The 25,838-nt window shown below is 42.0% G+C and overlaps 3 protein-coding genes across 6 annotated transcripts; 1 reads left to right on the top strand and 2 right to left on the bottom strand.

Annotated features, from left to right (window-relative positions):
* Positions 1 to 426: 426 nt before the first annotated feature.
* On the bottom strand, positions 427 to 13,880 carry pop1 (POP1 homolog, ribonuclease P/MRP subunit). 3 transcript variants are annotated; one of them, XM_033640909.2, is made up of 16 exons: positions 13,761 to 13,880; positions 10,341 to 10,458; positions 9,426 to 9,551; positions 8,917 to 9,092; positions 8,516 to 8,773; positions 8,313 to 8,400; positions 7,947 to 8,125; positions 7,535 to 7,809; positions 7,313 to 7,406; positions 7,095 to 7,203; positions 6,886 to 7,005; positions 4,848 to 4,969; positions 4,463 to 4,654; positions 3,834 to 3,988; positions 2,987 to 3,223; positions 427 to 2,309 (listed from the first exon to the last, which is right to left on the bottom strand). In XM_033640909.2, the coding sequence occupies exons 1-16, from the start codon at positions 13,779 to 13,781 to the stop codon at positions 1,619 to 1,621; spliced, it is 2,961 nt and encodes a 986-aa protein (XP_033496800.1). In that variant the 5' UTR covers positions 13,782 to 13,880; the 3' UTR covers positions 427 to 1,618. The 3 variants fall into 3 exon arrangements, with proteins under 3 accessions (XP_033496800.1, XP_033496801.1, XP_033496799.2); XM_033640910.2 differs by lacking the exon at positions 13,761 to 13,880 and adding an exon at positions 10,670 to 10,804; XM_033640908.2 differs by lacking the exons at positions 10,341 to 10,458; positions 13,761 to 13,880 and adding an exon at positions 9,791 to 9,870.
* On the top strand, positions 11,010 to 14,962 carry LOC117266004 (2-iminobutanoate/2-iminopropanoate deaminase-like). The gene is made up of 6 exons (XM_033640911.2): positions 11,010 to 11,171; positions 11,958 to 12,063; positions 12,359 to 12,413; positions 12,530 to 12,598; positions 14,256 to 14,311; positions 14,401 to 14,962. Exons 1-6 carry the CDS (start codon positions 11,107 to 11,109, stop codon positions 14,458 to 14,460), a joined length of 411 nt encoding a protein of 136 aa, XP_033496802.1. The 5' UTR covers positions 11,010 to 11,106; the 3' UTR covers positions 14,461 to 14,962.
* A 1,346-nt stretch (positions 14,963 to 16,308) lies between these two features.
* Positions 16,309 to 25,593, bottom strand: LOC117265270 (uncharacterized). Of its 2 annotated transcripts, none has more exons than XM_033639667.2 (4): positions 25,231 to 25,593; positions 19,899 to 21,119; positions 17,979 to 18,038; positions 16,309 to 17,696 (listed from the first exon to the last, which is right to left on the bottom strand). In XM_033639667.2, the coding sequence occupies exons 1-3, from the start codon at positions 25,316 to 25,318 to the stop codon at positions 17,983 to 17,985; spliced, it is 1,365 nt and encodes a 454-aa protein (XP_033495558.1). In that variant the 5' UTR covers positions 25,319 to 25,593; the 3' UTR covers positions 16,309 to 17,696; positions 17,979 to 17,982. The 2 variants fall into 2 exon arrangements, with proteins under 2 accessions (XP_033495558.1, XP_033495559.1); XM_033639668.2 differs by having other exon boundaries at positions 19,899 to 21,116; positions 25,231 to 25,589.
* Positions 25,594 to 25,838: the final 245 nt, after the last annotated feature.

Here is a 25,838-nt window from a genome sequence, read left to right as displayed (position 1 = left end):
GTAAAGTTGCTCACACTTACCTGGCAGGTTTGAATTTGTGTGTGAAAAATTTGAGCATGCTTCACTCTGAACCCTGTTATGATATAACCCGTATAAAAAGCACTAATGCAGTCTGCCCGCCCATCTTTACCTCAAATAAACCTCAGACTACATACTCAACTGCTACCAAACTTAAGTGTTGCCAAGCAACAAAACTCTCATCTGCCACCTACACATTATGGGATGTGTGGGAAACCAGTGTACATGCCAGTGTAACTATAAAAAGAATGCATGTTAAAGTATCAGTTGTTCATTGCATTTACTTATAAGAGCCAGACTATTATGAATATTTCATTGTTGGGGGTTAGATTATTGAGTGTGCTGTAACATTTGTAAGGTTTTATACAGAAGAAGGTGGCAGTAATTAACCACAGAAGACAAATCCTGTCAAGTGCGGTATGTTTTATTGGCTTATTCAAACAAAACCTTGTCAATGCCGTGGCATTTTTAAACAGAATCTGACACTTCTCTCAAATTCATCCCATTAATTTGCCTTTTTAAAAATAATAGATTGACACTGACATAATACAGCATCGTTAGCATTGGTATAGAGGGATGTAAAATAAGCCTTAAATTAAAGGCGCTGTAAGTAAGAATGTGGCCAAAACGGTTACTGCACTCAAATTCAAAATACTGCCGCGAGTCATGTCCGCCCCCCCTCCCCTACAGATTCGAGGTTGCTGGACAGCGGCACGCTGGAGACTGATTTGTTTGCCCACGGGCGGCTGCCGTGGCAGGGCCGTGTCGCCGCATCCTTGATCTTCGGTTTTCCAGCGGACCGTTCGAGCAAGTCCGGCTTCACTGCTGCTAACGCTGCTGCCGGGATACAGTTCAGGAGGAACCGACTGCTAATGTTATGTGCCAGGACACTGCTAATACTGCTTGCCGTGCTGCTGTAGCTCAGTCGTAACTGTAACTGATGCTGAGACTCTACTGACTGCGTGACTGGTAGACGGCGGTGGGTGGTGCAACAGGCCAAAACACAAATTCAAAACAAACATGATTTGCGGACTGTAAAAATGTTTTTTTAAATGCGAATATTTTGGCTGTACTATTGTTGTCGGTGAGATCAGTATGTTATATGAACATTATTCCTTAGTCTCTGTGACATATTACAATGATTTTACGACTATTTGCTTTAGATTTCTTACATATAGCTCCTTTAATTAATTTTGGAAACCCAGTTGATAAAAGAAAACCACATTTATCTGATCCCTTTGAGATGCAGCCCTCTGACTACGGCATTCCTATAAAAACTCAACCAACCTTTCTCAAGTAAAACAATAAGGATGTCTCTTCCCAGAATCAAATAGCCTATACACAACTAAAAATTGTTCCTTCAGCTTCCACCAGGTAGCTTGTAGTCATCATGCCCTATACATGCCATTATGTCTTCAGCCAACACCATACAATAGACTATCAAGGCACACAGGGATCACTTGGCAAATGAGGCATCATGCAACTTAATTACGTATAATTTCAGGCCTTTGCAGGATAGAAGTCATGTTGATCTTTCTCTATTAACCAAGAATTCGGTGCTTTTTGAAAGTTAAGCTCTGCATAGGCTCAGATGTTTCAGTCAGACCTCTATGTTGATTTTAGCAAAGCGGTAGTGCAGAGATGTGGGGTTGCGCAGCAGCAACATTCCTCTGTGTTCCATCGGCTGGTTAAAGAGGGTGTTAAGGAGACCGGCAACACTGACAAACCCCAGGGCCTCCCCACAGCCTGCAGACAGGGAGAAGTCGCCCTGAGTGACCCAGCCTAGAGTCACTCGGGTGCAGTGAGAGGTGACACTTGGCAGAGGATCCGGCCACAGCCCCAGGATGAGGTCAGAGGAAGGCTGGGGGGAAGATTTGGGGCCTTCAGGTGTGGTGGGGTTTGGTTCAGAGGCAGAGGGAAGGTCTGACTCTTTGCCCTCAGTCTTATCAGAGGACAATGTTGCAACTTTCTTGGGTCCCTTCTTCCGACGCCTAATTCTGGTTTTAAAGTGGTCTTTGTGTGGGGGCTCCTGGGGGCCACTGTCCACAGGCTTGCTGTACAGCAGCTTCAGGTCCTCTGCAGTTGGCACACACACAATGGCGTGGAGCTGTGGATTGCCTTTGGACAGTAGTGACAGACGCACCCACACCAGACTCATTTCGTGCGCTGTGAAAAACTGTTTCATAGCTGAGCGGTCCAGAGGTGGCACCTCTCCAACACGGCATGGCCTTTGACCTTTAGATGTCGTGGGTCTGCACCAACCAGAGAGCAGCCTCAGTGACTTTCTGTTCCTGTGAAGCATAACAAACAACCAATATCAACTATGACAAATGATTTATATTCAAAAGAAAAGTTGCATTGGCCGTATTAAGCACCCTGAGAGACATAAAATTTGGTTAAAGCACATTTTTAATTCCTAATGCTGAAAACAAAATGCAGCCAATGGACGGTAAAAATAAATCCAATTTTTTTCTCATAAAGTCAGTCATTACTCAAAGCTCGTGTGATGGTTTTATGAGGATAGATGCAACTCTTCCCCTCGACTAATCTCTGTGATGTATTGCATCAATTTAAGGCTGGATGTACTTTGGGTATTCTCATCAGGGACGTTATGATGAAAGGGAGGTAGACTGGAGAAGCCCCATGAATCAAGCCTGTCACAAGCTGCGCTGGGGTCGCTTAATAAAAAAATAGGAACAAAGTGATGATTGGAGCCCGAACCCCCCTAAAACAGTGCACATTTCTGCTCAGGGGACCTTTAAAAGTCAACTGCATTAATATTGTTAGGAGTGTGATTTAGATGTGCAGGATGTTAAACGTCTGAAGGGAGCTTGGCGCAAAACTGCAGTGGGTGTGTGTTTTTACTGACATGAGATTCTTTTCAAAACAAGACAAAGAGAGGGGATATTAAAAAAAAAAACTTCAGCATTTATCACAAACATGAATATAAAAGAAGATAAACATGTACCTCAGTACAGTGATGTGGCTCGGAGGCTTCGTGACAGTGATATCTCCATGTGATGTCATCTCCTCCTCCATCACTGTGTCAGCCTGTGTTGTAGTTTGGGTCTGGCAGTCTCCTTTCCTCTCCTCTCCTCCTTCCCTCAAGATAAGCTCCCACTCCTCGGCCAGCTGTTGCCACGGGCAACGGAACGGAGCCAGACAGCCATGTTTAATGTAACTGGTTCTTTTGGCGGGCGGACGCCTACAGAAGAGGTCAGAAGGTCAAACCCTTGTCAAACTGTTGGGGGCAACCTTGCCAATTTATGTAACAAATTATGACTGCTGCACGGTGGATTGTAGTAGATGAAAAGCACACAGCCTTATTACCATCTCGTCTGCATGGTGGGAAATATCTGCATAATGGAAATTAACTGGGGTCAGAGCTTTAGAGCGTTTTCCTCTATCAAAACCTCTAATCCACTGACATTCGCACCACTTACTTAGGCTGTAGGCTAGTGAATATTATCTTTTCCTTGCAGATGATTGTACAGTCATGCAGTAACAGAACACTACAAAGAATCTTTAGTTTCAGCATCGTCTCATTATCACCTTACTTTATTCCTATTAAACTGAAAACAGTTTCCCTCACAGTTTAAAAGGGTAATTTAAAACACGTCGGTCTATATTCTGGGCAAGTTCTTGAGATTCTGTTTTCTATCAGCGGGCTGACACACTAGTTTTGTGCCAAAATAATTTTACAAGATATACAAAAGCTTTGGCAGCACAAGATGTCCCCACTGAAAACATTGATAATAATAATCACACACAACATTACTATGTCTGGTTCATTTCCCGCTTGGTTTTCAGCTGACCTTTTGAACTTGTCCAGGAGCTCTGCCTCCTGCTCCTCCTGAAAACGAATGCCTGCAGGGCAGTCTGGGTAATCGTGGGGGAAGTGGGGGGCTCCTTTATTCTGAGAGTGTTTCAGACTCATGTTCAGCCCTCCGATGCGAACTCCTCTGTACACCTGGCAGAGGAAGAAACAAGGCAGACAAGACCAAACACTGGATTTTTGGGGAACAAAGCAAACCTGAGGGCTTCCAGTCTGCCTTTAAATTTCAAGGTACATTTAGCATTTCACAGTGTTTGTCCAAACAAAATGGAACTGCCCCCAAACATGGACGAGGCAACCAAATAATAAAAACATCTTTCACAGAGGTCTCAGTACTGACATCCATTGTATTATACACATGCAGCCTCACAGCACCTTCAGTCAAATACTAGGAAACCTACAACCTACCCAGAGCTTACCAAGTAGTCATCATCACTATTCTTGATACACTATAGCTGATATGTACAATGTCTAAAACAGACAGTTTTAGAATATGTAAAATTATGCTAGTTTTAACATTATACAAAACAGTAAGATGGCTGCCACTTATCAGAAAGTGAAGATAATAAAGTGAAATTTAATCATGAAGGCACCGTCCATGCTACCTACCAGTGGGACCCAGAAGGCCATGCCCCACCCTTTAGGAAGCAGCAGGTCCCATCCAGCACCCCAGGAGCTCATCTCATGTCCCACCTGCTTACCAGGTTGATGAACCAGCAGGATGGGGACTCGGCCCTGCAGGGGTGTGGGGCTCAGCCTGAACCCCGGCACCAGCACCTCGCTCTTCATACGGTTCAACTCCTGTAGGCAACACAGATAAAATGCCAGAGGTTAGAGCAACAGCTAAGCTTATCTTCTAGAAATAGAGATGTCTGGCTAGGATGCAGAGGAAAGTGCTTAGAAGTAAGTAATGCACATGCACTGTAAGCAAAAGTACAACAATTATTGATGAGTACTGTATAACATCTCTGGTTGTATAAAAATGATTAACTACCTGCTCCGATATCTTATTATCAGTGACATTATCCCGGACAGACTGCTCCCACAGGTAACTCTGACAGCAGGGTTCTGGGACTCCTCGCAACATCAGCTCCCTTCTCTTCTCCTCGTCCACCTCTGAAACAAACACACAGCACACATGGCACGCTCCTGCATGACGAGCATCTCTTGTGTGAAGTGTTCTACGTCTGTTTTATACTGAAGCGCAATGCTTTTCTGAATGAACATTATTATCTCAGAACTCTGAGAAACGTTTTGTTTTTCTGAATTAATGAGTTCATTATCTCAGAATTTTGAAAAAAAAGTTTCTATAAAAAAACCTTCTGCTCATTTCTCGAAATTAACAAGATTGAGAAAATTTGTGTGATGATTTTGTTTTATTCAAAAAATGAAAAAATATATCTTTTAATGAAAACTTTTTATAATTCTGAAATACTAATCTCATTAATTCAGAAAAAAACAAGGCAAATATTTTGTTTCATTAGTAACTGCATTAGGCTTTAGAGAGATTCATAACCCAACATCTCAAATAGCAGTAAATTGATAGGTTATTAATAAACCATATTAAACTATGGTAACAGGAACATGCTGTACCACTCGCTCATTCACATATCATTCATACATGATGCACCTTCATTTATGACTCTGAGTCTGAATGGATAGTTTGGCGTGGTAAAATGTTCATACCCTAAATACAATACAATACAATCTATACTCAAGGGATTTTTTTAAGTAAGAATTACATACCCTGATCTCACTGGACTGTAAATAAGACTATTCTCTGATAGGAAAACAGGATCTTTCTGTGAAAAAGGATCAAGACATCAGCCTAAGAAGTGGATAAACATTATTTTGCGAAAAGAAAGACAGACTTATGTTTACCCTTAAGTAATCCCAGAGCCTGCTACAGGTTTACTGTAAAACAACCTATTCTAGCTTTTACTCAGCAACATGAACTCAGTAACTCAAGAAACTTATTTTTTAAAGCAGACTTCCAAGGTCTGTAAATTCTCTCATGTGGAGAACTGAAATAAACAAAAGGCATACAGTGCAAATACTACTGGCCAATGTGGCTACAATTCTCACTATGGGTAAAATCATGCAGCTGCACAGTCATTAAGTCCCAATGTATGTCAGCCAGTGAGCAGCTCTGTTAAAAAAGATTAAAATGTGAATATCTCTCGAGAGTCTAGTGACACCTCCTGCTGTTCTCTTAATGCTATGGAAAAATGGTGAGGAAGAAACTAGGCTTAAAAGAAGTTTCATCATCTTGTGATTACAGGTCACAGACTAGAAGAAAAATGTAAGTTATTTTAAAGCCGGGCCTCATTATCCTGGCTGTTGAGACTGCTAAGAAGGCTGTTAAATACTAATGCAAAGCAAGAAATGTCTTATGTTTGTTTATGGTTGGTTTTAAATTAATAAATGCAAGATTACAAGATGTGGGTAATCCAATGTGTAAAATACAAGATGGTTTCCGAGGCAAGGCAATCACATTCTGTTCCTCTACCACACGCCCCTAGCATCATGTGAGGAAAGACTAGCTAAGTAAACAAGGACATGTGTAAGCACTGACATAACACATAATATCAGACAATTATGATATAGTCTGATTTCCTTTGGCCTAATATACTGTAAACTAGAAATGAGCATACTGAAAGCAGCTCTACAGTGAAGAGACTGACTTCATAGTCTTCTTCATAGTCAGTGAATCAGCTGTTTTCTGTCACTGAGGCCATGTTTGGAGTACAGGGTCCTGCCAGGATTTGAACCTGGAACATCTGCATGGCCAGGCAGAGGCCCCCCCGGAGCACAGAACCAGATGTGTACTCACTGAAACAACCTCATGACAAGAAACAGACTGATTCTATGCTCCGCTATAGATATGTCCCATTAATGGTCAGGTTTCTACTGGCATATATTAACAGGAACATAAGGAAGGAAATATCCTGACTGCCTGCCATTTTACCATGTGTATCTATAAACTAACTGCCCACACCCTTCCATTGTCTGCCTGGTAGGTCAGATTTTACCTTGTTCCTGCTTTACACAGGGCAAAGCTTTAACCTTCTTTGTTGGTAAAGTCAGCCTGGGGTCATCTACAGTCAGACCCAGCACTGTGCCTGCAGGGAGCTCTCCAGTCGAATACATGCCTGGATGAATTACACAGTGTCAGATATTAGATTAAGCATGCTTACCAGATGGCAAAATGTAAGTACTGATAATAAAAACAACAATAGACCTTTCAGTATGTGAAAGACATCAGCTTGTTGTTGATGCAGATTCATCTTGCTCTGGTCTTTGCAGTGCTCAGGCCACCAGAAGGAGGAGGGCTGGGACTTACTCATTTCCTTAAAGAAGAAAAAAAAAACCTGGTATAAATCACAGTTCTTCTGAGTGAAATGCAAGTGTATTTCAGAGGCTCTCCGTTTGTCATGTTGCTAACAATATCATTCTTACATCACAATCTGTAGCAGCTTCCAGAGTTTCTGCCAGAACAGAATGGGACTGTGGTCCAATCAGGCGATAGCGTACAATCTCCATTGTGAGGTCACTGCAACAGATTCACAGGTGAAAAACAAAAACGTCAAATAAAATAATTTGGAGTGAAAATAATTCATCCAAGGCAAATTTTTACTCAATCTGCATCTTTTTTTTAAATTCACTACTAACTACACTAACTTTATAACTATTCCATTTGAGCTGGACTTCCAGGTAACTGGAGTTGTGGGAGATCTGGTTCCATCTCCCAGTATCTTCTTAGCAGGAGGTGCACCGGCATCCTCACAGGTTCGTTTTCTCTTGGTTCCAGTTATCTGCTGGGCCTCAGGGCTCTTCTCGGGCTTTGGCTCTGTTTCTAGGGTGGGAACAACCTCAGCTGGTGTCGCTACTGGAATAACTGGAGGAACAACCGCCTCATCACACTGGCACACAGACTGTAACTCAGGAAGAAGGTCCTGCAGGGAGCACAGTTACTGGAGTTACACTATCATATCTGACTAAACTCCAACCTTTCACCACAAGATGAATTTACTTTTTTTTGTCAGAATACTACATCCAAATATTTGCAGTATTCATAATGCAGCAAGCATACCTGTTTAATAGTGGGATGAGCCCAAATCCACAACTGCCTGTGGGTTGAGCCCTGTGAACGGGGTCTCCAGAGGAAGGTGACAGGGCCCAGGGGCTTTGAGGGGTACTGTCCTGCTCTGTACACCACCACACTGCCCTGTTTTCGCCCTGACAGACACAGTGCTGCAGCAAATGTAGGGCCTGGAAACACACACCATACGCATATTACTTTAAAAATTCATCTAGACAAATCTAAAATATGATTGTATGTGTCTTCACAGAGGAAGGATGCATGGGGAAAATAGGTCCACAGTGACAGAGTATTTCTCAGCATTAAAAATATAGACAGATTATATGTATTTGTAGTCGGGGTAGGGCGTATTCTCACCGGCCTCCTTGCTTGTCAGCTGTGACAGAGCAGCCAGCAGCTTGTCTTCCTCTCCCTGTAGCTCTATGCAACAGTAATAAGAAAGGTCCTGAGTGGACAAAACCAAAAAGGTTATTTTACTTGCAGTGAAATCCCATTAATAACAATCTTACTTCTGTAAAAGAATTAAACACAACACACACTGCAATTCTATGATGATGTACCTGAAGTAGGCAGTGGCTGCTCATTGCCCTGTAGCTAGGCCGATAGCATTTGTATGTAGGTCTGTCCCCGAGGCAGTAGCCCCACTTTTTAACCATGTGGAAGCGCTTGGCGTGCCAAATGTGTGTTTCCAGCCACACGTTCTTCCTCTGGCGGCGGTTGAACTCAAGCAGCAGATTTCCGTGCCGGCGGCGGGCCTTGCGGCTCTTGCTCTTTGCCTGTTCCTTCTTCTTCGAGCCAGCCTGGAGGCTCTTCTCTCGCTGCAGGAGGAAGGAAACAGAAATCAGAACTGGGATACATGACAATTATTGCACTTAAAGAAGGAGAGACTGTCTATGGAACAAGAGACAGAAAATATTAAGTAGGACATTAAGATGCTAAAAGGAAACATTCTGAGCCTTACCATTCTGTTGGCCACATCCCTCAGTCTGTGAGGGAGCCGCTTGGTGTTGTGGCCCATGGCCCGTCTTCTCATGTGTTTGGGCAGGGCTCCGAACACATGGCAGCTGCCTGTTGTCTTGGTGACAGCTTTCAACATGGCACACACCTCTGCCGCCCTGGCCCTGACAAAACCTCCAGCTGAGGAGTGATGGGAGTGGGGGGAGAAGGGGGAAGGCACTGAATTCTAAATGTCATTAATATGAGTATCCTAAATTAGACTAAACTAATTATTACTTGAAGGACGGCAGGAAAAAAACAGCACATCTGCACTAAATGAAAGGAAAATATGATCATTTTCTATGGCTTGCAGTATATTAAATGATTAAAAATGGGTCTCTAATAGCTATAGGATTTCCCATCAGACAATAACACAGAATGGTGAGGTCATTATACAACGATTCAAAACAAATAACACCTTATTTACAGTACGCAGTACAAAGTAAATTTGTAAGAGTAGGTCAGCGTTTTTACCACTGATGTACTTGGGCATCTCCTTGGCGTAACCTCCACCATCTTTCTGATGTCCACGGACCCATCCACCCCGTTTCTGAGGGTCCCTTGACTTTTCTGTAGTTGGATCATTATCGCCACCTCCACCTTTGGGAAGATCATTATTTTGTCTTTTCAGAGCCATCACAGGTAAGAATGAGATGTGTTCAAGACATGATTCCATACCAGGTAAGACACACAACTGCCCCGTGGCCACACTCCCTTAGGAGCGGTTGTCTCTATGGCAATTATTTTGTCATATTCTTATAAATTATTTAAAAATGTTTTTGTTAGCAAAGCATTATAAAACCAGCAATATTAAGGTAGCTCCTGTACTGTGGATTTACCTATTCCTGTGGCCTTCAGGAGGAGCATGGTGTCATAGCTTTTTAACCTTTGTTTTGTTGTAATGCTTACACAATCTTTCCACATCCCTAAAAAAATCAAAAATTTAATTAAAACATTTAAAACTATCTTACACTACTTACTAACAACAGTAAACCTGAGGTAGAGTATTATTACAACAAAGGAGCTAACATCTGATTTTCCCCATAATTAATTAATCTGGCCATGGATGTTGCCTATAACATCATTATTCCCTTTACATAAACTCTGCACCCACAAGGAAGTTTGAATAAGTTAAGGAGATAAAACTGTGTCCTGTTTAAACTGTTGTGATTAATATTAAAGTTAATTTATTCACAGACATGCAGAGATGGGAACAAATGATGATGTCAGACAGGACACAGACTGAGCTTTGCTGACCCTCTGAAACGCTGACGATGCAGCAGCAAGAGAAGACGAGAGAAAGAGGAGTGTAGAGGTCACAGACAGCATCACAAGAACATAGTCAGAGACATACTGGACCATATCAGATAAAAACAGGAGACATGGTACCGGTGACCGATGTGTCTCCTCCATTCTGTGTGCTGCTGTGAGAAGATGGGTACTGAACACTTGCGGGCTGGTTTCTCAGCTTCTTGTCCCTCATCTTCACTTTAGCAGCAGACATTTTCTGCAGAAAAAAGACATATTTTAGATGCCAGTTGCTAATTGCTAAACGAAAAACTGACACTGAAAACACCAACATGACTTGTCAATATCTGCTGATGCTAACTTTAGCTACTAAGCCACGTTACTCCACATTAAGTTGGTGTTGGTTTAAAAAACAAAAATACAACCTATCTAAACATTCAATACATTATTATTACATAGAATGTGTTCACCTCTAGATTCCCCCGTATGAGTGTACGCCAGAAACTTAGTTCAAAATGTGGGTCTGCTGTCTTTTCCAGTTAGCCACCATGTGAGTTTCATCACCATGCTTCCGGACATGTGGTGTTTATGGGATTTGTAGTGTATCTGCGCAACTAAAAGTTATACTGCCACTGCCAACCAACCTAAACTCTCTTGCAACGATGTTCTACTTTGTCACGAATAGTCTTGATTTAAGCATTCAATGTGTCAACAGTAGACCCACACTTGTGCCAAAAAAAAGGGAAAATAAAAAAGTTCTTGCGCGTCTAAAATGCAATTTACAGTACGGCAGCGCTGGTCACGTCATCCAGTGGGCTTGCAGCTTTCCCCTTGCCTCCCCTTGCTTGCACCTCCGTTGCAGCAGTTGTATTATTCCCCTGGTTTAGTTGCACATATTCCTAATAAAATGGCGGCATTGATCAGGAGGATTATCAGCACAACTAAGGCTCCTGCTGCTATCGGCCCGTACAGGTGAGAAGAGGTTCAAAGTCGCACCAAGTTACAGCAGGCACACAACTGACGTAGTAGCAGTCAAAGTACCATTCATATACACCACATGTCAACAGTGTTGATAAGATGTTTAGTGTGTTGTTGCCATTGATGTGTTAATCGGTATAATCATACAGTTGTGTTTAAGTGCACTGTGTCGTACAGTAGGTCTGTAGTGGTTGAAGCTAGGGGCAGTGATCACTCACTGGGATGTGCTTGGGAGCAAAGTACAAGTTTTGGGACTGCCCTTTAAACTTTGTAAACCAGTGAAAGGCTAAGCTATTAAGATCAACAGCAAACTGCGATGTCAAGTTTTCCCAGTGCAGTTCTCCTATCAAGTGTAGTAGCCCATGACTTTGCATTCAAATGTTTGGTGGGATTGTACAGCTCCTGTGTGACCACTGGCTGACAGTATAGTATTATATTTTACATACAGCATGTGAATGAAGCTTAAAGGGGAAAAAAAAAAACATACGTTGTCTAAATGCACATTTTGTCTATGCAACAGAGCAGAGGTGTGTATGTTTGCTAGATGGTTCATTATAATATTTATTAAGTAATAATACAAAGTACAAAGACAGACTTTTTAACCCAAATTTCTGCGTTATCACTAACTGTGGAAAACATCAAAATGTCTGATCAATGTCTGCTGTCCTGCAGCAGTGATGAGAACTAGAAATGATAACAAGATTTCAGCCCCCTCTGAAAGACATAACTCAGCCTTTAATTTAATTCAGATGATTCTCTGTCTCTCTGTGTGTTTTCCAGCCAAGCAGTGGTGGTAGATCGGACCATGTATGTCTCAGGACAGCTGGGGATGGATCCTGCAAGTGGACAGCTAGTGGAAGGGGGTGTTCAGGCTCAAACCAAACAGGTGACCCACCCAATACAACCTCCTATCAGTCATTTACTCATGCACCAGAAGCACTGCTAAATAACTATGTAAAATATGTTAAGTTGTTTACTTTAATCATTCACCAAGTTAATCTGTTTTATATTCTGAACATCAGGAGGCTGATACAGTATGAATAAATGCAGTGTCTCCACACTTTATTATTAAGACTGAATTGTTTCTTCAGGAGTGTCATGTTTCATTTTCTGCTAGCTTTGTGCCCCAACGGAGCAAATCAAAATAAAAGATCAGAGGACCTATTTTTTTTCCCCCACAGGCTCTTGTGAATATGGGTGAAATCCTAAAAGCAGCTGGCTGTGGTTATGAAAATGGTGAGAAAAACTTTACCATCTGAAAAGTATTGCATTCAGCATTGATCACTTTGAAGTTCACATGGAGAATTATTTTGTCGCAGGTCTTAACTACATCTTGTCATTGCTTCCCGCAGTTGTTAAAACCACAGTGCTCTTAGCTGACATGAATGACTTTACCAGTGTTAATGATGTCTACAAGCAGTGTAAGTACCAATGATTCACTTATCAATGGGAATTTTTATTTGTTTTTCTATGCTGCTGAGCCATGGTGAAAAATAAGGCTGAAGTTCATCACTTGAAACTTGCAGTACAGACTTTGCCACCAGGTGTCAGCACAAGCCAGAGAACCTGCATTAACCAAGTGTCCATGGCTTGGGGCTTCCCAGTCATTTTATGCAAGTGGTCTCATTCTTACATAATTAGTTAGTTCTGTTTTGAGTGCCGATCTGTGGTTATATACTCTTTATTCATTATTGTAAATGCCTTTACATAAAATCAAACAATCCTAACATCATATTTGTCTGCCCATATCCTTGAGATACTTGTTATGCTTGAATCTTCTTTTCATGTGGTAAGTATGCCAAGAAAGTAAACACAGAGGTGTCAGACAAATGTTCAGACACAAGATGACTTTGTCACCACTGCTACAGGGACTGCTGATGTTTGCAGAGTCACAAAGCAGAGTGAAACCTGAGCTGCTGCTTCCAGTGGTTTAAGCCGTAATGTAAATGTCAGACATCATGCCATATCTGATGCTCTGCACACAGCCAAAAATCCTTTAAAAGGTCCAGTGTGTAGGATCGTACCCAGTGGCAGAATTACATAGTAAAAGAATGGCTTAATAGGGAACCAAGCTAAATGCAGGTAATGTCCTTCTACAGTCATTGCATTGTACAAATAATATTTACGTCATAAAGATATGTTAAAGCCAAACAAAACCCTCTATTTCCACTTTAACTCTAATTACAAAGCCCACATATGAACCCAGAAATATTCAGTATGGAGAGTAGGACTTTCATCTACATGCACCATATTTATTCATGTGCTGTTTGAAGTTTTTTTTTTCCCCCAATATAGGTTTAGTTAAGTTTAGGGGGTCCTTTAGACATGTCCCACTTCCATCGACCTTAGATATCATATAAGAAGTATACAGTATATTATATAATAAGGGTTACAGCGTACTGTGCTGCAGAGAAATACACGTACTTTTCGGTTTTGTTGTTGAGCGGTAAATGATTAAATATTTTGTATCAGTAGAACTGAAACTTTGAAAATCTTTGCCAGTTTAAATTCACAAAAAGAAAGCAAAATGTGTTCCCTAAGAGTCATATGTCCCTTTGCGTGATTTTTTTGATCAGCACCTACCTGACAGACAAAGGCTCTCATAAACTGGATAAGTAACAAAACACCTTTTCACTGACGTGGCTTAGTGGGCGCAGCTCAGGTGTAAATAGTGACACTAACGATTGCATGTGCAGACTGACTGGGACAATAGAGCAGAGCCCTTAATTAGTGTTATTAGTTACAGCCTGTGCTTGTCTTGCTGTGACAGTCAAAGTATCTGCAGTGGGAAAAAAAGACTTTTTATTTTATATTATTTAGTGACAGAAAATAGCATTTCATCTAAACATGTCAGTTATTGCAACTTCAAATCGGAGGTGCGTCAGATTGTTAATGTTTCATCATAAAACACATCCATCTTAGAAATCACAAGTCACATTAGTGTCTGTGTATCAGATTACTTCTTGGTTGCACTTTTTTGCACTTACCAGTTGTCAAAGCTCCACCATGCATCTGTTACAACATGTTTAAATATGTGTGTGTTAGTAACCCAGTGCCTTTAAATGTGCTGCTCTCTAGTCTTCAGCACTAACTACCCAGCCAGAGCTGCCTACCAGGTCGCTGCTCTCCCCAGAGTAAGTATTTGATTGTGTGTTTCCATTGGTCCTGTAATCGATTCAACCAAACTGAAAACTGTGTGTTCTCTCTCCATATCTCTTTTTAGGGTGGACTGGTTGAGATTGAAGCTGTTGCTGTATTGGGTCCTCTGACCGATGCTTCCTAACAAATGCATCTATCAAACCATGAAAACTGGAAAACCCATAATCGCTGAAAATTATATAGAATGTGCCTTGTTTTGTAGAGCAATTAGGGGTTAATTGAACAAAAATCCCACTGAGCACTTATTATTTCTATAATACAGTATATTTATCATATTTTATAGAGGATTAAGTGATTTTGCATAATTGTCATAAACATGTAGTGGAGTATCTTGCAGACTAACAGCAGCCAGGCTCGGACCACTTTCTCCTCTCTCATTAACATTGATGAGACGTGTTTGGAGGCAACGCTGCATTTTAAATTCCCTCTGCTCACATTTCACTGACAATAGCTGAAAAGTATCTAAGCTTGTTTGCTCTTATTGAGTTACACTGCCAGCAGCCAGCAGTGTATCCTCTCTCGCTGTGCCAGAGTAAGGATGATCAAATATAACTCAATAATAAATGGTTTTAATTTACGTAAATGGTGATTTTTTTTGTGATACCAATAAAACTATATGCAAATTATCTCTTTGTGATACATTTATTCTTGTCCCTCCTCAGTGATTAGTTATTTCGTACTGGACAATTGTTGATGCCCCCAGGGGTTTATACACAGGGGACAGTATGGGATGTTATGTCCCAGACCATAGCCCAAAATAGATTATAGATTACAGCAATCCGGCTCTTATAAATGTTTGAATTATTTTTGGCTTATGTGATGAGCATGGAGTTCATCAGAAATATTGTTTCATTCATTTGACTTAAAATTAAACTCCTAAGCAAAATAGTCCCCAGGAAAAGACTAGCACGAACCTTCTATGTCACTGTAAATCTCAAAAAAACATATAATCTTTCTCAATGCTTCATCCGCTGTGGGGCCAAATGTGTGTAACTGGGATAGGTTAACACATGTCAAAGCTGGGCGTCCACACAGTTATATTCCAGCCAAACAGCACATCAGCTGATTAATGAACTCTTGTCTACTGTAAAGCAAATGATCAAGTCTTCATTGTTTAGTTTGTCTGTAAAATAACAAGAAATATGAACAGGCATATTTTCTACAATGATTGCCCCCTCAGGATCGCACACTGCATTATGTGTACAGCATGCTGATGGGCGAGTTGTATCATCTCAAACACTGGAAATGTGAGAAGCTGACGCAGCTCTTATGCAAACTCATTTTAAATGATGTGTGGTGGAGCCTGGGCATGTTTAGTGCACAAAATATCATAACTCATTTGAATGGCCAGGGACTACTTTCCAAGTTTCTATGAAAGTGTGCACAGCAGAAAATCATAGCCTAGTGCAGTAGATAGAAAAATAACTGCTTACCAGCAATTAAGCTGCATAAAAACAGTTATGTTTAGAGCTGCAACAATTCCTTGAATAGTTGCCAACTAATTTAATATTTGATAAATCAGTTTGCGTATTTTTTTAACAAAAAGAAAAGTCAAAATTCTCTGATTCCAGCTCCTAAATGTGAATATTTTTCTGGCTTCTTTACTCCTGCATGACAGGAAACTGAACATCTTTGGGTTGTGGACAAAATAAACACATGTGAGGACATCATCTTCATCATCAACAACCAATCGATGAATCCTGGCAATAGTGCACAGATTAATTGACAATGAAAATAACTAAGTTTCAGTCCTAGTTATGCTAATATCGCACTTTTAAAAGTCTTGAGACTATAGGCCATATGATGAAGAAGAATTCTTTTTAAGAGTCAGTCCTGTACCTTTGAATAATGTAAGTATCCTACTGTCACTCGGCACTCTGTAAAGTATGCATGTTCTTTTTTGAATCAGAAACATGCATTGGGCTATTGATTTCCATATACGAAAATACAGTCCCATTAAAAAAACCACATGTATTAGTGAGTGAAACTTTATTCTGTACACTAGGTTAGCAGAATCATAGACAAAGCTCAGAAAAAGAATATATTACAGAGACGAACGAACAGGTGAAAAAAGGTATCAGACATCAAAACAAATTTTGTTCCCACAACATCCATCACATCTTACACAACTGAAATAATTTTCTAAGAACTTTACATGTTTTTTTTAAACACATCATGTAGAACTAATGATAGTTTAAAATCATGTCCTAGGTGATCTCTTACTGTGCTACACATGTACCTTATGTAATGCAGTCACACCAAAACCAATGTGCATATGACATCAGCGTTGCCAGGCATTATGAGACCTTTCAATTTATCATTGGAAAGGCATTTATTTTCATGAAGAAAATTTTATAAACATCCACCAGCAACACTGCAGCTGCACAAAATGGCTTCATGGAACAGCAAGATGAAATATCAGTACCTGGATCATCTGCATCCTCAACCTGGCAATGATTCACTGTGTCATAACTAATCTTGTGCATATGCTTCCTGTGATCATCTGCATGCATTTTTTCTTCCTTATGCAAAAAAAGAAAAAGGATTTTACTATTGAAACCAATAAAGTGATGTTGAGAAAAAAACTTAAGGAAACATGGATTTACAGTAGTGCTCATCAGTATTACACTGTACACTCCGTTACTCTGCATTTAGTACTGTCATTGCTATTAATTAAATTAACCTGATTAGAAAGGCTGCAATTAAATAATGTGTAAACACCAAACAAAAATGTGGATTTATGGCAAAGTTTAGACTTCATGACACCTAAAAATCCAATCTGTGAAAATGTGATCCTTTAAAATCAGTTTCCCTACAGGTGATAAAAACTAAGCTGGCAGTGTAAACCTAGCCAGTGTGTTGTTCATCCACCCAGTCTGGAGTTTCTGTCACCTCAAACTCTTTGCATAATATTATTCACAGTTACATTTGGCTTGTATTCCTCAGAAGCAGCTATTTTAAAAAGTAATAAGGATTTACTTTGGAAAGTATCCTTCCCTAGTTCATCACACTATCACAAGAGTTCACAGATTTCACAGACTGGTGCACCCTCTTGTCTCATCTAACCTGTCCTGGTGTGTCTTTTTTTTATAGTGTTTTCTTTGCATAGGCCTGCATGTAGAGGCACTTAAGGTCTCAGTAGAAAAACTTATAAAGATTCATATTTACAGATGAAGGACTGATATTTCCTAAATGAGATGTTATTAAGGCACCATGCATATTAATGTATCTGGGGAACAGTTTGGTCAGCGCTTGTGACAATACTGAAAATGTAGCTTTTATTGCTTCGTCTTGTTTTTCTTCGAGTTGTCATACAATGGTAGCTTTGGGGGTTTCGTTATTTTGGTGTATGTCTTCTCTCTGAAAGAAGATAAAGAATATTGTGAGACAACCCTAAGATGTGGCATAGACTTGAACTGTTCATATTCAGTGTTTTAATTGCAGTAGGTTTGTCAGAGTTAGCAAACATCATCTAAACATTATATAGCTTTTCTCTACTCCATGCATGTCATTTTTACAAAGTTGTGTCTGGGCTCTGTGCATTTATAAGAGTATATTCAGTGTGCAAAGGTATACTGGATAATGAGCTGATCCTACAGTGTTTGCAATGGGTTAAAGTGTAGTTTGTGGTCGAGCTCTTACCGACTCAATCCTCCTTTTTGGCTTTCTCACTCTCCTGAGAGGCCTCAGTTACAGCCACCACTGCAAACACACACATTGCGAGATCAGTACATGATAAAATACATCCACATCATGCTGAGTCAACTTTGTGCTTGTTTAACATATAACTTAAAGACTAAAACAAAAGACATAGTAACAGTGCATCACAGAAGAGAAATGAAGAGGTAACATTCCTTCTTAGCCCCATCTGGTTCTGTTGAACTGGTTTACTAGTGATTTACCTGGCCTCTGAGCATACACACAGTATACTGTATGGTAATTGGTCTGGCATGCACACAACATAGCCTCCAGAGAAAAGTCTCATAAATGTTATGCAATATGTCTTTCACACCAGGCCAGTATTCTACACGTGCTGCCTGGAGGGGCGTCTCTGCCCTAAAAGTACAGCGTGTTCTTTGAAAGTAGTAGAGAGGGGTGCAGGCTTTACTGCAAACCACAAGCTCTGCCCCTCACACAAGGCAACTGACCACTGCAGGCATTGTGCATTTAATGTGTTAATATGCAGAATACACACTTGAATACTGGCACACTGATTTTGAATTGTTTCGGTAGTCATTACTTTCCCAGTAAAGGCAATAACTGTAGACAGTTTATACTTTGGATAACTCAACTAACTGCATCAATTAAGAGGGTGTAAAATTCCACATATTGTGGCCAGGTACGTTAAATAGTGCTGCTGTGTCTGTAATGACATGTGCTTCAGTGCAAACTACAACATACTCTAAATAAAATTAAACAGTGAAAGAGGGTCTGAGTGGAATCATACAGAGTGATCATCAACATGTGATGACTCACTAAAATTCTCTTTAAATGAGCCCTGAAAGTGGTTTTATGTCATCATTTTTAAACGAGGACTGGAATGCAGTCAGGCTTGCAGAACATTTACATTGTCTTATGTAATTCGAAGCAGCAGGGCATGATTATTCTGTAGTCAGTTCACAATAGAGTACAATGAGTGAGAGTTGCGTGACTGGATCTGTTGTGCTGACAACATGCTGCTGTTATAATCGACACACTCAAGACAAGCCTTCATTTCTCGCTCCGGGAGTGTGTGACTGCTTTCTATTCCTCACACTGCGTTATCTGTTCAGCCTCACGGCCCAACAATATCCTGTTCATCCTGTCAGCTCCAACCAATCACGGGAGTACAGACAGGAACCAATGTGTAGGATTGATTATTACAAGAACTGAAAGTTTGGTGTTGCCAACCATGTGTGTGTTGGATACCTGCTTAGTTACCACTGGCAGGGGGTGATGTTGTAAAGTGGTCTTACTTTGGCTGTATGTGTCACCAGAAGATAGACTGGCTGAGTGGGGGGCCATTAATTGTTTACCTGGATGTAAACAAAATCTTATCCACGCACACATTACTGAGTTTTTCTGGCTTTACTCATCTCATTCTGCTTGTTTGCACATGCTTGGTACCTAATACATGTTTGCATAGATTTCCCAGCTATTTCAGCCAGTGGCAATGCAGCACTGTTTGACCTCCACCCAAAACTGTCAGCCCTCCCTATCTGTCAGTATTGGTGGATCACGCCTTATCAAGCAGGTTAAAACACGGTATGACGCCTTCAAGTCAAAGTTAGCATGACAGGTTTGCCAGAAAACACTTCGACTTATCGGTAATCATGTAAATCACCGAGCTGTGAACTCCCTCAAGACATACAGAACTCTCTTTAACTATGGCAGCCATCTTTTACTGGAATCCTATTGTTGTCATCCTACAGCTGTTAACAGTCGTAAGGGAAATGTGCCCTTGCCACAACTGTCAACTGTCACGTGTATAAATGAAAATCTGCTTTAAATAGCTAGCTACATAGACCCATGTGGGAATCTGTTTAGTTCTCTATTACTGTTGTAAAATGATAGAGAGCATACCTTCAGGTGTGGGTTCAGGGGCCGCTGCCGAGGGTGCTTCGGCTGGGGTGGACTCAACCACAGGAGCCTCTGCTGGGGCTGCACTGTCTGCTGCAGCCTCTGAGGTCACAGTTGCTGCTGGAGTTTCTGGTGCTGCTTCAGAGGGGGTTTCTGAAACAGCTGGTACAGATGGTAGAACTTCTGCCTGTTGTACTGGCTCAGCTGCAGCAGATTCTGGAGCTGGAGCTGGAGCTGCTTCTGAGGGGCAGGGTGCCTCAGAAGGGGCAGCAGGGGGTGCGGTTGCCTCCTCAACAGCAGGCTGAGGCTCACTTGGGGCCTCAACAATGACTGGTGATATTGGAGGCATCACTGGAATAGTTGCGGCAGCAATCTCTGCATCTATAAGAGACTGTGCTGCCTCTACAGGTGCTGAGGATTCAGCTGGTGCAGAGACGTCACTTGGTGCTGAAGCTTCTTGTCGTACTACACCTTCAGTTGGGGCTGCAGCTTCAGCTGGTGCTGAAACCTCATTTGGGGCTGCAGCTTCAACTGATGCTGAAACCTCACTTGGTGCTGCAGCTTCAACTGGTGCTGAAACCTCACTTGGTGCTGCAGCTTCACCTGGTCCTGAGGATTCACATGGTGCTGTTGAGGCAGTAGCTGGTGCAGCATTGTCAGTTGGGGCCTCTGCCTCCACAGGAGCAGCAACTTCAGCTGGGGCCTCAGCCGCTACAGCTGCTGCCGCCTCCTCCACAATCACTGGGGCCTCTGCTGGCTCTGATACAACAGGTTCAACAGCAGGAGTGGAAACTTCAGGAGAGGCCTCAGCTGGCTCAGCGGTCACCTCCTCAACAACAGCAGGGGCCTCTGCCTGCACAGCTACAACAGATTCAACAGCAGGAGCGGCCTCAGACACTACAGTTTCTACAGGGGCAGCTTCCTCCACAGGGGGTAGTGCCTCCACCACCTCTACAGCAGCCTCAGGCTCAGCAGGAGCTTCAGCTGGAGCAGCAGCCTCTGAAGCTGGCTCTGCAGGGGCGACAGGTTCTGGCTGAGGCTCAGGAGCAGCCAGGAGGTCCTCCCCTGAGCCGAGATCCTCCTGGGCCTCCAGGGCTACTAACACGGCCTCCGCCTCTTCATCGGCTTTTGGTTGAAGATCGTCAGGCAAGGCAGTTTGCACAGGCAGCTGCATCTGGTCCTCGATGGTTTGTGCATCTTCTGGGATAATACCATTTCTGACTGCTGTCAACACAGGGATGACAAGAAAAGCTTGATTAGGATTTACGACTGGCAAGCATGTGGCACTAATCAGTCTTCAGATAGTGATGCCCTGTTAATCTATGACAACGATTACATGACAACGCTGAGCAACAAAAAAAGAAGATTCCAATTGATTGAGCTTGAAACTTCTTGGGGGGTCCTTGAGCCAAATTAATCATTAAATGATTTTGTTAATAAATTCCCAAATTTGTCATGGCAACACTCTCATCAACATTTCACAAGTGCATCCTAACTGCGACACTCAATGAAGAATCATCAGACATATTGCAGGGTGTTATGTATGTTCCTCCATGTTCTTTTCTTGAATAAATAAAATGTGTGTATTTACAAACTGGTTTAGTTTAACTCACCACGGAAGGCTGGAGATGGGGAAATATAGCAATAAAGCACACAGACTGCATGCTAGGGAAAACATCCTTTCATTTCCGTAGGTGGAAATGTGATTTATTGAAGCCTGTGCTTGTCTAAAGCCCAGAGGACACGCAAGTCACTCTCAAAGGAAATGAAATACACGTGACAACAGTTTTGCAGCCTTTGGAGAGACACCCTACCTTTCTTCTCATTCCCTGACCCCTCCTCTTATAACTGTGTGAACAAGTCATCAGCCCTTAGGTGAGAGAATACAGGAGATGAAGAACAATAGTGGGCTTGGATGCTTAAACTCAAATGTCACGAACTGCAAAGCACAGCTCAGTTACAGGAATCACAACAGCCTAACAGAGTGTGTCATCACAGTTTCCCTCAACAGTATTTTGCAGCTAACTTCTTTACAAAAACACCGGCTGGACTTTGTTCACAAATGAGACAAACCAGAAGGGTTCAGAAAGCTGAATGGGCAGCGGGTGGTTGGTTTGGACGCTGCAGCTTCCTGATTTTATTTGTCTGTCAGAAGTGGTAAAAAGAGCTGAGAGTGATGAGTGGAAGGGAATGTGACGGCCTGGCAAGTCAGATGAAAATGAGGCAATGAAAGATCATGCAACACAAAAAGTGTTTATGCGAAGTTAAATATTTCCAATAATATCCCATTTAAGTAGAGAATTGCAAAAGTAAAAGTATTCAGACAGATGTTCCCACAACCTTTAAATCCTTATAATGGCTTTGACCTAACACACTTTCCTTTTATAGATTTCAAACATGCTCTCCAACAGAGTTCTTTAAGCAGAGATCCACCTCACACACCAGCTATCACAAAGAATACAAAACCCAGCAGGCCAGAACTGGTGTTGAAAAGTCTGTTTGGGTCGAGACAGAGACAGCCTCTCCAGGCATGGATGACCCGCGTGTCAACATGATTTAGCAGCCAAAGATGACAGAGATCCCAGTCAAAACAGACAGTGCCACGGCTGGCCAAGAGCACAGAGGGGGAGGGGGGGCAGACGTGGGGCCCGGACAGGGGATGGGACCAGTGGTGGCTTGGATGGCATACAGCTGGTTTGTTAGACAGACTGTACACTGTATGATTTAAACCTCCACCCATTCAGCCACATTTAGAGAAGCCTGCTTGGGCAAAGAGTACAATAAGTGGTTTTCTTCCTGGGGTGATGTAAGAGCCTGGAAAGGGACCCAAGCTTCTCCAGGTGACCAAAGCTAGCTGGCTGAAGAGACAATGCCCTGACATAAACATCACACAGTGACATAGTGGAAGATGGAAATGCTGTACATGAATACAGAGGAACTATGCCAGGTGTAATAAGTACATATCACTCGATTGGGCTTTGGTTAGTCGCTTACTCTCCTTAAGACTACAGCCTTTCCTTGTACTTGACATGAGCTAGAGCAATCATATGCAAAAAAATGAACACGGACAGTAGCTGTCATGTGTTTGTGGTGAGATAGAGGGAGAACATACTGTACATGCAGCTGTGCCATGACATAGCCATGTACCAGTGGGTTGAACCAGTGAATGGACAATCACGGTCTGTGTCAGGCCTCTTGGTGGGCGTCTGCACACGCTTGAACATAGTGTCCACATGCAAGGCAAAACAAACCAAGGCAATATCCCACAGAGTATCACTGTATGTTTACATGCAAAACTCCCATGCAGAGGAATATCAGAGCAGTCACAAATCATTTGTATTCTTTTCAAAAGGGCATCAATGTCCTAGACCCTCCTCTGGCTCCTTTGCAATACTGCATCTATTGTTTGTATGAGCTGTAAATTCCTGGAGCAAATTTCAAACACTCATTATCAGATGATAATCTCACTTTTCGAGAAAACCTTTGCATACAAACTTTGGAAGCATCAAGAAGATGCACATCAAATTTTGGATCACCAGTGGTGCCCCCAAGGGTGATTGGGGGCACCATGCCCACCTCATACACATGGCCCACCCTGGAGAAAATTAATGGTGGTCAACAATCCTGTTTTTCAGGGGCTGTAGTGCACTAATTTTTTAAACTAGTGGGTCCACTCCATTTCAGTGTGCAGGTGCACCGCTTAACACGTAATGGCGAGGACCAGAAAAACTACTGAAATGAAGTGTAATCTGTCAGCCAACCACACAAGTGTCAGCTGACAAAACAAACATCAATGTTGGCCTACAGGGCAAAAGCCATGGTAGCTTTCCTAGCTGACAAATAATTGTCTGCATGGAAAGTAATGCTCACAATATGATTTTATTCGAGCCTGAATGACATCCATCAGTTTTCTGTCTTGTCACTCTCCCTTGACTTGTTTGTGTTTTGTATGAGGTCATGGTGACGTATACGCTGTTCTTGTTGCTGAAATTTAGCGGCGGATCCAGCATATCTGATGGCTCCAAAAACTATCAAATGGTGTGCAGATGCCGCCTACTTGTCACACTGCAGCCGTACGCTGGCGTGCTGTGGGTGTGGACCCACAATCCAAGTGCTTTTAAATTAGTTTCTAAACTAAACAAGCTAAGGCATACATGGGCACCAACCATGTCAGCATAGCTTGTCAGGAAGGGGGCTACACAATGCTCCAAAGTAAGGTGAAATTTCAGCAAGGAAACAACATGATCATTTTAAAAGGGGTCCCTTGACCTCTCACCTTAAGATATCTGAATGAAAATGGGTTCTATGGTTATCCACGAGTCTCTCCTAAACATAAGAAGGCTTTTCACAATAAATGTTTTGTTCCTTGCAATCAGCAAACTCCTTCAAATTAAAGCTGTATATTTGTCTTTTAAATGAAACTAGCCTAACATGTTTAGATACATAACACATCAGAACAGGACTGCTGTGGAACTCAAAATATTAACTGCACCTGTGTTAGTAAATGTACATCAAATATTTAGTTACTTTAACTGTAAAATAAGTAGCCTATATACTACAACAAATTGAGCAAATTCCTGAAATTCAGTTATGGCTTTTGGTTTTGGTGTGCCACCCCAAGATTTTCAGTGGTCCCATCTGGCCACCCCTATGAAAATTTTCCAGGGGCGCCACTGTGGATCACATCAGTTTGATCTGGTAGATGCTCTTCGTTGCGTGCAGAAAAACATTTTAAGTCACAAATCAGACTTTTGCAGAGTGGCAGCAAACGGGTTGGGTTACAACTCTTGCCTCAGGCTACAGAATGGCTGCAAAACAGTCCCAGCTGGCTTTCACACATAGCTACTGGAAGAGTCAAACACAGTCCTCACTAAGTTCTACCAATCTGATTCACCTATGTGTATATGCCCAATTAGCTTTGTGGAATGAGGTTGAGAATTAAACATGCACATAGACATACACATCAGCCCTCATTTCATCAGTAAATCATGCAATGCAGTTTGTGTCAACACACTTTCAATGGACATCAAGCTAGAAATGGCTGATTAAAAATGAATGCCAACCACTTCTGGTGAGGAAATGGGTGAACATGAATAATTCTCTCCATGAGGCAGTGTAGTATGTTGTGCAGCAGAGTTGAGTGAGAAAGCACACGGTGTTCCAGACCAACCGGCAGCAGTCACACACGCCTCAGCAAGACATGGCTGAATAGAAAGTGACTTAGAGCAACTACTGTACATATTTAGAGAAAATGTAGAAACCATTTTTCATGCTCACCAGTATAAAAACACACAAAGGTATTTGAACATTTGAACGCTACACACTTAGTACTTACCCACTGTATCTCCATTGCTCTCCTCTGGCTTTGTACCTGGTCTTTTCTCTTGGTCAACAGTCTGAGCACTAGATGAGGAGCACCCCATGTTTGAAGAAAAGAGTTGAGATGAATGAAAAAAAGCTTTAAATCTACTATATAATGCGAACACAAGTTCCACTGCTCTCTGTTAGCAAAGACAGAGACTGTCTGGCAGTGAAAACATGGACCACTACAGCTCTTCAGTTCCTAAGAGAAGCTGGGCACCATTATCTCCCCTTGTCTCTTTCAGTGTTTATGCATGGCCTGGTGCCCTCCTGCTTCGGATCTGTTGCGAGAATGCAGCCAAGCAGTGCAGGCGCTACTGCTGAATGTCCCCTGACTGCCTCTTGCTCACAGCCACACTATTCATACAGGAAGGGGAGGCAAACATGTGTGAATGAAGTGTGTGTCCTCCCCCTTTATAGGAGTGTCCTCTCTGGAAGAGATCCACCACCTGGTGGCTGAGGGTAGCACATGTGCAACATATGCATTTCTTTACAGTGGTTCTATTTTTGTAGAGTCTGTGAAGGTATGCAGTCATATAGGTATGTAGTCTTATTGCTGACTGAACATGGATCCCAAGATGA

The sequence above is a fragment of the Epinephelus lanceolatus genome, chromosome 10, assembly GCF_041903045.1.
Source record: "Epinephelus lanceolatus isolate andai-2023 chromosome 10, ASM4190304v1, whole genome shotgun sequence".
Lineage (NCBI taxonomy): Eukaryota > Metazoa > Chordata > Actinopteri > Perciformes > Serranidae > Epinephelus > Epinephelus lanceolatus.
The sequence above is the reverse complement of the archived record's forward strand: the minus strand, read 5'-3'. Positions and strand labels throughout refer to the sequence as shown.